A 14,866-nucleotide genomic window follows, 5' to 3' on the forward strand; every position below is an offset into this window, starting at 1 on the left:
ATTCTAATATTATATTATGGTATCATTTATCTCTCGAATTCTCCCCTCATTGTCCAGTAGTCATTTGTCTCTCTTTTGTTCAGCCTCTTTATTCTCCATCACTTGGTCTTCTATATCAGTAATTCTCTCTTTTGCCTGATTTATCCTAGCACTAAGTGCCTCCATTTTTTATTGTACCTCATTAATAGGTTTTTTTCTTAATTTCAGCTTGGTTAGATTTTAGTTCTTATATTTCTCCAGAAAGGGCTTTTATTTCTCCACACAGGGTATCTCTAATATCTTCCATGCCTTTTTTGTGCCCAGTTATCACCTTGAGAATCGTCATTCTGAACTCTAGTTCTGACATACTACAAATGTCCATATTGATTAGGTCCCTAGCCTTCAGATTCTCTAGCATCTTCCATGCTTTTTTCAAGTCCAGCTAGTATCTTTATAATCATTGTTCTGAATTCTAGGTCCAGCATCTTACCAATATCTGTATTGATTAGATCCCTGGCAGGCAGTACTGCCTCTTGTTCTCTTTTTTTGAGGTGAGTTTTTCCACCTTGTCATTTTGTCCAGAGCAGCATAAATGAATGAGAGAACATAATGCTAAAAGGGTAAGAATGACCCCCAGAAAAACATACACTAAACAAATCAGAAGAGACCCAAAACCAAAGGGGAAAAAAAGGAAGGGAAAAAAATTATATATATAATCATGCTGGTGAATAGAATAGAGCCACACACCTGATTCTGGGTGTATTTTGATCTGTTAGGAGAAACTGACTCCCAAAATTTTAGAGAATGAAAAACTTATATATATACACAAAAATAGGGTAAATATGATGAAGGGGTGGAATATGATTGTAAAGAAGAAACTTTTTTTTTAAATTTTTTATTTTTTATAAACATATATTTTTATCCCCAGGGGTACAGGTCTGTGAATCACCAGGTTTACACACTTAGCAAACTTAGCACTCACCAAAGCACATACCCTCCCCAATGTCCATAATCCCACCCCCTTCTCCCAAACCCCCTCCCCCCAGCAACCCTCAGTTTGTTTTGTGAGATTAAGAGTCACTTATGGTTTGTCTCCCTCCCAATCCCATCTTGTTTCATTTATTCTTCTCCTACCCACTTAAGCCCCCATGTTGCATCACCACTTCCTCATATCAGGGAGATCATATGATAGTTGTCTTTCTCTGCTTGACTTATTTCGCTAAGCATGATACGCTCTAGTTCCATCCATGTTGTCGCAAATGGCAAGATTTCATTTCTTTTGATGGCTGCATAGTATTCCATTGTGTATATATACCACATCTTCTTGATCCATTCATCTGTTGATGGACATCTAGGTTCTTTCCATAGTTTGGCTATTGTGGACATTGCTGCTATAAACATTCGGGTGCATGTGCCCCTTTGGATCACTACATTTGTATCTTTAGCGTAAATACCCAGTAGTGCAATTGCTGGGTCATAGGGCAGTTCTATTTTCAACATTTTGAGGAACCTCCATGCTGTTTTCCAGAGAGGTTGCACCAGCTTGCATTCCCACCAACAGTGTAGGAGGGTTCCCCTTTCTCCGCATCCTCGCCAGCATCTGTCATTTCCTGACTTGTTGATTTTAGCCATTCTGACTGGTGTGAGGTGATATCTCATTGTGGTTTTGATTTGTATTTCCCTGATGCCGAGTGATATGGAGCACTTTTTCATGTGTCTGTTGGCCATCTGGATGTCTTCTTTGCAGAAATGTCTGTTCATGTCCTCTGCCCATTTCTTGATTGGATTATGTGTTCTTTGGGTGTTGAGTTTGCTAAGTTCTTTATAGATTCTGGACACTAGTCCTTTATCTGATATGTCGTTTGCAAATATCTTCTCCCATTCTGTCAGTTGTCTTTTGATTTTGTTAACTGTTTCCTTTGCTGTGCAAAAGCATTTGATCTTGATGAAATCCCAATAGTTCATTTTTTCCCTTGCTTCCCTTGCCTTTGGCATTGTTCCTAGGAAGATGTTGCTGCGGCAGAGGTCGAAGAGGTTGCTGCCCGTGTTCTTCTCAAGGATTTTGATGGATTCCTTTCGCACATTGAGGTCCTTCATCCATTTTGAGTCTATTTTTGTGTGTGGTGTAAGGAAATGGTCCAATTTCATTTTTCTGCATGTGGTTGTCCAATTTTCCCAGCACCATTTATTGAAGAGGCTGTCTTTTTTCCATTGGACATTCTTTCCTGCTTTGTCGAAGATTAGTTGACCATAGATTTGAGGGTCTATTTCTGGGCTCTCTATTCTGTTCCATTGATCTATGTGTCTGTTTTTGTGCGAGTACCATGCTGTCTTGATGATGACAGCTTTGTAATAGAGCTTGAAGTCCGGAATTGTGATGCCACCAACGTTGGCTTTGTAAAGAAGAAACTTTTAAAAAGTCTTTTAAAAATAGAAATTGATAAGAAGTTGGTGGAGTGCCTGGGTGGCTCAGTGGGTTAAAGCCTCTGCCTTTGGCTCAGGTCATGATCTTGGGGTCCTGGGATCAAGCCCCAAGTTGGGCTCTCTGCCCAGCAGGGAGCCTGCTTCCCCCTCTATCTCTCTGCCTGCCTCTCTGACTACTTGTGATATCTGTCAAATAAATAAATAAAATCTTAAAAAAAAAAAAGCTGGTTGAAAAAAGAAAGAAAATTTCAAATTAAAATACAAGAATAAGAAGGAGAGAATGTGATCATGCAAGAAACTAGAACAAAGCCATAAACTAGATTTATGGTATATTTTGGTCTATTGGAAGATACTGTATCCCAAAATTTTGGAGAAAGAATACACACACACACACACACACACACACACACACACACACCAAAAATAAGGTTAAATACAATGAAAGGATAGTATATGACTGCAAAAGTCAAAATTAAAAAAGATTTTTAAAAAGGTATTGGTAAAAAAAAAAAAAAAAAGGTATTGGTAAGATGATGGTTAACACAGGAAAGTTAAAAAAAAGTAAAAAAAAAAAAAGAAAAAGGGAAAAAATAAAGAAAATTTCAGAAATTTAACTTTGAAAGACTAAAGAATCATGGGGAAAAAAGCCATGAATTCTATGTGTTGTATTCCCCTAGTGCCGTTGTTTTGTAGTTCTCATTGATCAGTAAACTTGATCTTGGCTGGATATTCTTGATGATCTTCTGGGCAAGGGGCCTATTGCAGTGATTCTCAAGTGTCTTTGCCCAAGGCAGAATTACACTGCCCTTGCCAGAAACTAGGCTGAGTCATCTGCCTGGGTTTGCTCTCAGAGCTTTTGTTCCCTGAAAGTTTGCCTTATAGCTTTGGAGGATGAGAATGGAAATGGTAGCCTCTTAATCACTAGCCCCAGAGGAGCTGAGAACCAGGTGCCTCCCTCCTCAGTGAACCCTCAGAGAAAAGCAGTCCATCACTCCTATCTCCCTGGTCTCTGGCTGCATTCCAGCTCACCTGGCCTGTGACCAAGCGTTTCCATCTCTAGCACATGACCCCATGTGGAGTCTCCAAATCCAGCAGATTCCTGCATCATGCTTCCATGCGGCTCCTCCCAATAGAGGAAAGGGGGAGGTCTCCCCCAATATGCCATTTATGGGGTCCCTCCTTGAAAAGTAGTAGGCTGACTGTGGCTGGGATCATGGTTTATGGCAACACTGACTGAAAGCCCACTCCTCAGCTTGATCTCTGCAGCCAGCTTCCCTGCTCTGATACTTGGGAGCTCTGCCACACTCAGGCACCCCTGCTCTTTCAGTGACCCCGAAGGTCTTGAGACCACACTGTCCTAGCAAGGGTTACACACACACACACAGACACACACACACACCCCACTTAGCCACTGGAGTGATGTTCCTCCATGGAGCCGACTTTAAAAGTTCTGATTTTGTTCTGCTGTTCTCTCACTTGCTGGTAGCCGGCTGATGGAGGCTTCCTCCCCTGGGTCTAATCTTCCTGTGTAGCACCTCAAATTCATTTCTCCACATTTCCAACCTTCCAGAACATGGTTGCTTTTCTGTTCATAGAATTCCTGCTATTCTTTTCTTCAATCTCCTGTTGAGTTTGTAGGTGTTCAGAATGATTTGATAACTATCTAGCTGAATTCCTGGGACCAGGCAAAATTTAAGTCTCATATTCTGCCATCTTGCTCCTTTGCCATAAATCTAAGGTCTTAATTCTTCATACTAATTTATATTTTTATCTAGACCCATTATTTCCCCATTTCCTTCTTTGTTCTACCCATTTCTCTTCTATGTTGATGATTATCTGCATTCAGTTGCCCAGAATTACGCTTCAGAATATCTGCATTTTAGCACGAATTTTCCAGTGCAAAGTTCTAGTAGCAAATTTCTTTGTTTCTGGAACATTTGCCAAGAATAGTCATTATTCTTGATTTTGGATGCCAAATTTACACTCGCACAGCAAATGATAAGCCAACTTCCACAAATGTAAAATACTCTCATTGTTAAGAAATTAGGGGAGTTATAATACCCTTAAAACATAAATGGATACTAGATGTACAGTGTCCTGACTTACATTACATATACAGTATGTCTATTACTTTACTCAGAGAAAGGCAGTAATTCCATTTCTGTCCCAGCCAATGGCAGTGGTGAACAGTTAGCACATTCATTCATGAGTGTTTGCTCATTCAGCTATGGTAGCTGAACTTGAAAAGGCATCAACAGGTTTGGGGAGGCATTAGACCCTTCTCTGTACTAATCTATGCCCATTTGATCATGTTGAAGGAGGAGAGGTTGATGTCAGTGATGTGGGAAATGTCCTGGAAGACATGGGAGTAACCGTCACAGATAAGGAATGTGGAGAGCTGGTAAAGAATCTGCCAGTTAATGGTAAGCATTTAAAATGTTACTGTGGTCTTGAAGGAAGCATACATTTCTTATTTTGTGAGTACTTCTATAGACTTTCTAGTATGACAGCAGAGAAAAAAATACTTCAACAATTACTTAGAATAAATGATTTCACTAATGTAATTATGTATCTATGCATATATTGATGGATAATGTAAAGATATATTCTAGACTGTTAATGTGAGTTTTCTGGGGGCTTGTGGCTATACTGTAGACTGAGAAGGGAGAAGTAGAGAAAGGCATTTACATAAAAATTTTTTTAAAAACCACTAGACTGAAAAAGCATAGCCATTATGATATGTTGCAATTTATGCATTTCTGTAAACTTACGTATCTAATAGTCGAGATAATTATTAAAGATAATGATCCAGTTTCACCTTTAAAGGAGTCTGTCAAATGGTAGAACATCAATAACTGAGCTGAGTATATGGGAGGATTCATTGTTTGTATTCTACTTTTGTACATGGTTGAAATTTTTCATAACAAGAACATTTTAAGAGAAGATTTTTAAGAAGTCTATCCATTACAGATTTTTAGTTGGAAACCAGCTGCTTCTTTATTCACAAGCTGCCATCAAGGTTAAGAAATATGTTTTGTAGGCAAGACTCCATAGTTAAGGGAATTCTAAAAAGTATCCTGGGGCCTAACTAGATGAAAGAGCAGAACAGAAGGCTTTTTTCAAACCATGAAAGCTGGTAGATTGCCAGCATTAACTTGCTTAGCTGCCCGCAGTTGCATAGAGTGGATATAGTGGTGGCCATTTCAGTTTTTAAAATTTGAAAGTAATTTGGAAATTTTCTAGAGAAAAGCACAAATCCTCCTTACATTAAATTATGACTCGCTGCCTTGGTGAATCTCCCCAGCACTTACTTTTGTGTGATCTGATTTATGTTTCCTGTAGCTAATGGGAAAGTCTACAAGAATAGGTTGCTGGATGGTTTGAAGTCTCTTCATGGTAAGTAAGTGAGAAGCATAGTTCAAAGCCAAATGAATCTAAGAGGCACATACATACTACGTCCTAGATACCTGATTGTGATTGTCAAAACCCACTTAACTACACATGTCATCCCTGGCTTCTGAGATAGAGTGGCCTGTGAGCAAATAATCTCCACATTGAATTTTTAAAGAATTTTGTGCAGAAAAAAAACCCAATATATGTGTCGAAATAGTGAAATTAAAGGGAAAATATTGGGGGAATTTGGTTAGGAGTTGAGACAACTAATAAAGTAAAAAAAAAAATGAGCTTGCTTATTAATGAGAAGATAAAACTACTTTTTCCATTTCTCTCATTCAAGCGCATTTAAGTAAGTGAATCCCAAAACTATACAACTTCCTAATTGACTACAGTGAAATGTATTCTTGGCAATGAGTTTAAGATTTCACATTCTTTTATCCCACAGAGGGACATTTCTAAGAAGTTAAGTGTTCCCTAAACCAAAATTTTAGAAATAGATCCCTTGCCTGCAAAGGAAAGATATTTATTCTCTCTCTCTCTCTCTCTCTCTCTATTACATTCAGTTGGCCAACATATAGTACATCATTAGTTTTTGATGGAGTGTTCAGTGATTCATTAGTTGCATGTAACACCCAGTGCTCATCACCACACGTGCCCTCCTTAATACCCATCACCTGGTTATGCCCTCCCATTCCCTCCCTTCTGTAACCCTCAGTTTGGTTCCCAGAGTCCAGAGTCTGTCACGGTGTGTCTCCCTCTCTGATTTCTTCCCATTCAGGTTTCCCTCCCTTCCCCTGTGGTCCTTTGCACTATTCCTTATGTTCCACATATGAATGAAACCAAATGATAAATGTCTACCTCTGCTTGACTTATTTCACGTAGCACAATTCCCTCCAGTTCCATTTATTTCCTTAGCATTTTAACCAAGCCATTCCACTAGAAACTGATTTTTAAATGTGGTTTCTCTATTTCATATGCGTGTTTTATTATAAAATTTGTTTAATTTTTGCAGGTAGGTCCCACATTTTCTTATATTTGCCAAAACTTTATCTTGGAGTTATAAGTTCAATTCTAGGTAGATACAACAAAACATGAAAAGGATGATAGGTAGCTAGTGTGAGGATTAGTTAAGCAAAGAAAACAAAAATAGTTTCTATTTCAGAAAGACTGGGCAATGTTTCCTGATTGAATCAAAATCAGAAATAAAGGTTCATTATAGCTCCTCTTAAAAGAATGTGTTTTTAGGGAGATTCAGTAAAAACAAACAGAAGCTATAGGCAAAGTCTGTGCCTAGGATTTGTTTTTGTTTTTGGTTTTTTGTTTTTGTTTTTGTTTTGTTTTGTTTTGCTTTGCTTTCCCTCTTTCCCAGTGCTTGATCCAAAAGAAGAGAGTAGCATAAAGAGAATGAAGGAGAGACCTAGAAGCTCTGCCACTTGATGCCTATGCCACAAGAAGAATTCCTAGTCCCTTTGGAAGAGTGGCAGCAGGATTGTTTTCTCATTTAATGTGGATTTAACCATGCTTCCCACTTGATAACATCTTGCTGTGTGTGTTTATCAACTACATCAAGTGTCCCCTTAGAAATGGGACAATGATAGCCAGAAACTTGTATTGGCAGTCTCTCTGTAGTTGTCTTCCCCCATCTAGCTACTTTTCTCCAGCCTCTAGGCCTCCCGATTTACAATTTTTATGATTAATGTTCCTTTCCATGCACACCCAGCCTCAGCTCCTGCTTCAGTTTCAGAACATTTTTGACTGAAGTCCTCTCTGATACCAAGCCAGGTAGTTTTAAGATAATTATATATTCTTTTATACCAATACCAACACAAATAGTTTTTCTGTCTTACATATTCACCAAAAAAAAACTATGTTCATAAACTATGTCACAGCATGGATTCACCAGGCTCAAGGGAATCGTCAAGCTCCCATGGAAACCAGTACAAGTTTTCTTGCAACTGAGGCTGTATTCAATATCTTTCTCTACTATGAATTCCATGAGTTGTTTTTATCTTCAGCTGCAAAACCCCTTCATAAATTATTTCTTGTGTATAGGTTCATGAAGGTAAAGCTTAAGGTTCCTTAACACAATGTTAAATCATTCGGTACTCATTTTTCAATGTAATATTCATAGTACTGAAATATGGATTCTGTTTCTCTTACTCCTAATTTTTTTTCATTTTTACAGTAAAGGGTTTTTAAGACAATAGTAACAGAGCACTGATATATTTCTAGTATTTTTCCTTATTTTTCTTTATTTTTAGAGTGAGAGAGCACAAGGGAGAGTGGAGCAGAGGGAGAATGAGAGAGAGAGAGACTCTTAAGCAGGCTCAAAGACCAGCACAAAGCCTGACATGGGGCTTGATCTCATGACTCTGAGACCCTGACCTAAGCCAAAGTCAGATGCTTAACCTACTGAGCTGCCCAGGTGCCCCGGGAATATTCCTTTTATGACATTAAGGACATGTGGTCTGTTTGTGTTTCCCTGTAATTCTGTGTAGTTGTATGTCTCATTTTACCCATTTTTCACTACTTCCAAGTTGAAGTTGATCATTTCGTCATTATTTGGAATCATTAGGTTCATAATTGTCAAGCACTGATGTTCTTGTCTTTTGAAAGGAAAACAGATTGATGCCAATGATCTGCTAGAAGTTCTTGGAAACATGGGGATCGAGCTCACTGAGGAGGAATTTGTGAAACTGAAACAAACTGTGCCAATTGATGGTGAGCCATATGGGTGCCAGAGTAGCCATTCTGGGGAGCTGGGTTCTGGGGGTCATTGTAGACAGTTCTACAACGTTGTCTCTTGAAAGTGAATTTTAAAAATATAAGTTCACTGACAGACAGATTTAATCTAGGAGTCATCAAGCTCTTCCACTGAGAATTTTGCCATCATAACTGAAAAAGATTGTAATAGCGCCATCATTTCCCACTTCTGAGAGGCCCAAGGGAATGTTAGGAAAGTGAGAGAAGTGAGAGACTAAGAAAAAGAAAATTAGGGAAAGGAGACAGAGAACTAGGGATATTTTTGGTTTTTTCCTGCAGAGTAGTCTTTCCCTCAGTCTTCTTGTTCGCTCAGCTGTATACATTTTTGTCACCAAGACCATGTTCTCTTTCCCAAAATAATTTTTATTTGATGCAAAGATGGAACAGATTTCCCAGGCAAAGAGTAAAAAGCTTTCCCACTAGAATTGCCCAACTGCCCAATAACCCTGTGACTGTCCATGTTCTTTTGCTTCAGATATAAACCGTGCTTTCTCTGTTTTCTTATAGCTGCTGGAAAGGTGTATCAGAAAAGATTGTTGGATGGGGTAAAGTTATTAAAAGGTACTTAAGAACCGTAGTTATCAGGAGAGTCTGCTACCTGTCAACACAAATACCAACATAGATGTTTTTACCAGCAGGTTCTGAATCCTGTCTACATTCCTACGTTTAGATCCTTTATTTCCTTACATTCACCACACAGAACTTTTACCTAATCAACCACGCTATAGCATTGCAAGGAATCCATTCTCTCTTGAATGGATCTGAAATCTACTTTATACAACAAATAATGTAGAGAATATCATAGGCAGTCTTTCTGGGGATTGGCCCAACAACCACCACCACAAAGGAATTTGGAGTGATCTTTAATATCATTTATTGCATGAATCAAATCATTTTCTATAAAATGTTCTTACTCAAAGCCCAGTTAGCAAGAACAGCAGCAACAACAAACGTAGAAAAGAAGCGTGGCATTGTGGCCAAGATACGTTTTTACTTCCTCTTCCTATCAGTCCTTGGAAAAAGAGGTAAGAAGGGGAAGTAGGAAGGCAGAGAGGAAAGGTTGCAGGTTTTGCTGCTTACTATTTGGTGAGAAAGTCTCCTGCAGGTGGCTGGTCTGCTGTCCCAGACCCTTGGAATAATGGCAGTCAGCAGCATTCCTTGCAGAATTTTGTGGTGAATGTGTTGTGCATGACATACTCTTCCCTCTGAGAGGTGAATCCACGTTTGTAATCTTTTAATCTTCAATACTTTTTTGTGTATTACAATAGCAGAACATTGATGATCTGAAACTTGAACTATCCCTCTCAGCGGATGCCTTGATTTTGTTTTGGGCACAGACATACACAGTATTCTCTCTGTATTCCCCACGGGGACAGTCCTACCATTGGTATTCTTTTGGGCTCTCTTTGAATAGATGAGTATTAATTGATAGTACAACTGAAACCTTTAAACACATAATCACAGCCCACCACCCAGTAATGCTTCAACCTCAAAATATTTTTTTGTGTAAGCTCAGTGTCCAAGGTGGGGCTTAAACTCATGAACCCAAGATTGAGAGTCACATCCTCTACTGACTGAGCCTGCCAGGCCCCTCACCTGAGAATATTTTTATCTAAATTATTCTTGATCTAATTATAGGAGATTTGCTGAGCTAACCTTTTATACCAGTTCACTAATATAAATATGTTACACGTTTCTCTATTTTTTATTAAATTAAGTGCGTGTGAAATAAAATATTTACATATATACTGATGTTGTGAAATTATGTTAATACTTTTTTTTTCATGATTCTTTCCTGTTTGTTTCTGAAGGAGGAATGGTTAAAGCCAATAACCTAGATAATGTGCTGGAAAGCCTGGGAATTGAACTCACAGAAAAGGAACGTGAAGATCTGACAGAATATTTGCCACCTGACGGTGAGGACTGTAGGTGGTAATGATCCTTGGAGAGGAGTTTACGGTTAGGGGCTGGTGTCAGATAATGCAGAATAATTAGTGACATTGGGTATACCAAAAGAAAATAGAATCATTTTGCAAAGATAGGGATAAACCAGAACTAAGAACAGAGAATGTATTATTTAGGGTAAACTAAATTTGAATTTAAGAACAAACCCAAAAATGTGTCATGGTTAAACACAATAGAAGTTTCATTTTCTTCTCCATGAAAGTCCATGGTAAGAGTATTCTTGGTTGACAGGCAATGGCTCTTCTCTGTTCAGTGATACAGGGATCCAGGTTCTTGCTTCTTGGATTCCTTCTTAGTGCCTTTTCATTGTTTATAAATAATTAATGGAAAGGAAAAGATCGCACAAAGGAGGGAGATGTGGCACACATCATTTCCATAACCATTCTTTTGTTGCAACTAGTTACATGACTACCTCGAAATGCAAGGAGGGGTGGGGGGGGTGATGGTAGGAACATAGTATCTGGTTGGGCATCCACTTCCCTCTGTAATTCTATACTATGAGAGGAAATAAGACTTTTGGGTAGATAGCTGGTTTTTTTTGTTTTGTTTTCATTAACAATGGCCTAAATATATATGTACACCCTATGCTTTGAGGCCAAGTCACACTTTCCTAAAAAGCCTCATGTAGCTACAACTCAGGAAGAGAAAATCAAACAAAATCACATGAAAATAAATCAATAAAGGAGAACTGTTTCCCAGTCATCGACATTGAGTAAGAACACATATTTCCAGGTAACATCCCAAATCCAGATTGCAGTAAATAGTTTTGCTTCGTCCCCACCTGAGAACAGTTCATTCTTAAAAGAGCCTGGCACCAGCCACAATTTAGACAAGCCTTAAATTCCACAATGGGGAAACTGGCTCATCTTAGCTTCTTTCCTCCTCTTGCACATGCTCAGCTTCTTTGTCACCTCCCCATTTCAGCCTCACGCTCTTGCATTCCCAATCACATTTACTCTATTGTGATTCATTATAAATTCATTATATTTAAAAACACCTTTCAGAAACTTTGTGAAGACATAAGGAGCAGGGGCTATGGATTATGCAGTTAGGTTTCCTCTTGAGTCTTTTGATTTTAAATTTGTGGCACTGTGGACCTTCCTTTTATCTTGCTTTGGTTAATGACAGTGTGTAACTAGTGTAGTTAGCAGGACAGAGCCATGAACTCAAAGAGTGTCATGCTTGGGATTTAATGGTCTGCTTTGGCCATCACCGAGAGTCTTCATAATTTTATCTTTGAATTTGTGTTTCCTAATTGATGTCCGATGGCAAACTAGAGCATGGCTGGGACTTGGCACCCTGGCTCAGGCATCTGTTTCTTCATTTAGCTCCTTTATCTTCTTACAACATTGCCACATCCCAATTATGATATTTCTTACAGCAAATGGGAAGATTGGTTTCAAAAATGTGATGGAAGCAGTGGAAACTGTTACAGGTTAGTTACAAGTTTCTATAAATCTAATGCCTTAATTCTTCATACTAACTATATTTTTATCTAGACCCATCATTTCCCCATTTCCTTCTTTGTTCTACCCATTTCTCTTCTGTGTTGATGACTATCTGCATTCAGTTACCCAGAATTACACTTTAGAATATTTACATTTTAGCACGAATTTTTCAGTGCAAATTTCTAGTTGCAAATTTCTTTGTTTCTGGAATATTTGCCAAGAATAGTCACTATTCTTGATTTGACTGACAAATTTACACTCGCACAGCAAATGATAATCCAACTTTCACAAATGTAAAATACTTTCATTGTTAAGAAATTAGGGGAGGTATAATACCCTTAAAATATAAGTGGATATTAGGCCTACAGTGTCCTGACTTACATTACATACACAGTATGTCTATTACTTTACTCAGAGAAAGGCAGAAATTTTATTTCTGCCCCAGCCAATGACAGTGGTGAACAGTTAGCACATTCGTGTGTGTTTGCTCATTCAGCTATGGTAGCTGAACCTGAAAAGGCATCAACAGGTTTGGGGAGGTATTAGACCCTTCTCTGTACTAATCTATGCCCATTTGATCATGTTGAAGGAGGAGAGGTTGATGTCAGTGATGTGGGAAATGTCCTGGAAGACATGGGAGTAACCGTCACAGATAAGGAATGTGGAGAGCTGGTAAAGAATCTGCCAGTTAATGGTAAGCATTTAAAATGTTACTGTGGTCTTGAAGGAAGCATACATTTCTTATTTTGTGAGCACTTCTATAAACTTTCTAGTGCAATTTATACAATTATGTAAACTTATATGACTATTAGTCTAAATATTTTTTATTTTTTAATTTTTATTTTTTTAAAGATTTGTATTTAATTATTTTACAGAGAGAGAGAGAGATCACAAGTAGGCAGAGAGGTGGGGAGAAGAAGCAGGTTCCATGCTGAACAGAAAGCTTGATACAGGGCTCAATCCCAGGACCCTGAGGTCATGACCTGAACCGAAGGCAGAATCTTTTTTTTTTTTTTTCTTTAAGGATTTTGTTTACTTATTTGACTGAGAGAGAGAGAGATCACAAGTAGGCAGAGGGGCAGGCAAAGAGGCGGGGGGAAACAGGCTTCCCACTGAGCAGAAAGCCTGAAGCGGGGCTCCATCCCAGGACCCTGAGATCATGACCTGAGCTGAAGGCAGAGGCCTTAACCCACTGAGCTACCCTGGTGCCCCACAAAGGCAGTGAGGCACTGAGCCACCCAGGTACCCCTAAATAATTTTTAAAAATAATGAATGATCCAGTGTTACCTTAATGGATTCTATCAAATAGTAGAACATCGGTAACTGTGCTGATTTTATAGGAGGATTCATTGTTTCTGTTCTGATTTTGAATATGGTTGAAATTTCTCATAATAGGAATATTTTAGAGAGGATTTCTAAAAAGGAATTCTATCCATTACAGATTTGTAGTTGGAAATCAACTGCTGCTTTTTCACAACCTGCCATCAAGGTTAAGAAATGTGTTTTGTAGCCATGACTCCATAGAAAAGCCAATTTTAAAAGGTATCCTGGGTACTAACTAGATGGAAGAGCAGAAAGAAATTTTTTTTTCAAAGCATGAAAGCACTGTAGATTGCCAGCATTAATTTGATGAGATACCAACAACTGCATAGAGTGGATACGTTGGTGGCCATTTCATTTTTTAAAATTTAAACGTAAGGGTGCCTGGGTAGATCAGTCATTGAGTGTGTGCCTTCAGGTCCTGGGATTGAGCCCCACATAGGCTACCTGCTCTGGGGATGCCTGCTTTCCCTCTTCCACTCCCTGGCTTGTGTTCCTGCTCTTGCTGTCTCTGTCACATAAATAAATGAAATGTTTTTAAAAAGTTTTTTGAAAGTAATTTGGAAGTTTTCTAGGGAAAAGTACAAATCCTCCTTACATTAAATTGTGACTTGCTGTCTTGGTGAACCTCCACATCACTTACTTTTGTGTGATCTGATTTATGTTTCCTATAGCTGATGGGAAAGTCTACAAGAATAGGTTGCTAGATGGCTTGAAGTCTCTTCATGGTAAGTGAGAAGCATAGTCCAAGCCAGATGAATCTAAGAAGCACATACATACTACTTCCTAGATACCGGATTGTGACTGTCACGAACCTACTTAACCACCAATGTCATCCCTAGCTTCTGAGATAGAGCTGCCTGCGAGCAAATTATCTCCACGTTGAACTTTTAAAGACTATTTTGCAGAAAAAACTAATATGTGTGTCAGAACTGTGAAATTAAAGGGAATATATTGGGGGAATTTGGTTAGGGGTTGAGACAATAAAGCAAAAATGCTCTCACTTTTTAGTGAGAAGATAAAAAATTTTTTTTTCATTTCTTTCATTCAAGTCTGTTGAAGTTATTTGAATACAAAAACTATACAACTTGCTAATTAACTACACTAAAATGCATTCAGAGCAATGAGTTTAAGATTTCAGATTCTTTTTTCCCCCACAAGGGGAAATTTCTAAGAATAAGTGTCCCCTAAACCAGAATTAGAAAAAGCTCCCTTGCCTGCAAAGGAAAGATATTTCTGACAGAGAATACCCTTTACATTTCTACCTATACTTTGGTCCTGTGGGCCCCTGGGTTGTTTAAATATGTAACATGGATTTTTCTTTCATTTTGTTGTTTCTTGACCATTTCTCATTTCCAAGGAGGGGTTGTTAATGTCAATAAGCTCGATTCGGTTTTGAGAACCATGGGATGGAAACTCACAGAAGATGAAATTAAGGATCTCAAATGCAACCTGCCCACTGATGGTGAGCATGTAAAATATTTTTAACTTCTTTAGGAAAATCCTACCATAGTGATAGATTCCCAGCCCATTGTTCTTTGTGAATGTTGGCTATGTCATTGAGGAAATCC

At 38.5% G+C, this 14,866-nt stretch overlaps 1 protein-coding gene across 1 annotated transcript in view; it reads left to right on the forward strand.

Annotated features, from left to right (window-relative positions):
• Positions 1-4,719: 4,719 nt before the first annotated feature.
• Positions 4,720-14,866, forward strand: part of LOC309851455 (uncharacterized protein) — a gene marked incomplete at its 3' end in the record, with an annotated part of 89,939 nt that continues 79,792 nt past the window's right edge. The window contains exons 1-9 of the mRNA XM_082706774.1: positions 4,720-4,826; positions 5,746-5,799; positions 8,416-8,520; positions 9,070-9,123; positions 10,374-10,478; positions 11,909-11,962; positions 12,565-12,669; positions 13,970-14,023; positions 14,656-14,760. Coding sequence (XP_082562900.1) covers positions 4,766-4,826; positions 5,746-5,799; positions 8,416-8,520; positions 9,070-9,123; positions 10,374-10,478; positions 11,909-11,962; positions 12,565-12,669; positions 13,970-14,023; positions 14,656-14,760 — 697 coding nt within the window. The 5' untranslated portion in view covers positions 4,720-4,765. The remainder of the gene's footprint in view (positions 4,827-5,745; positions 5,800-8,415; positions 8,521-9,069; positions 9,124-10,373; positions 10,479-11,908; positions 11,963-12,564; positions 12,670-13,969; positions 14,024-14,655; positions 14,761-14,866) is intronic.

This window comes from Mustela nivalis, assembly GCF_964662115.1.
Source record: "Mustela nivalis genome assembly, chromosome: 17".
Lineage (NCBI taxonomy): Eukaryota > Metazoa > Chordata > Mammalia > Carnivora > Mustelidae > Mustela > Mustela nivalis.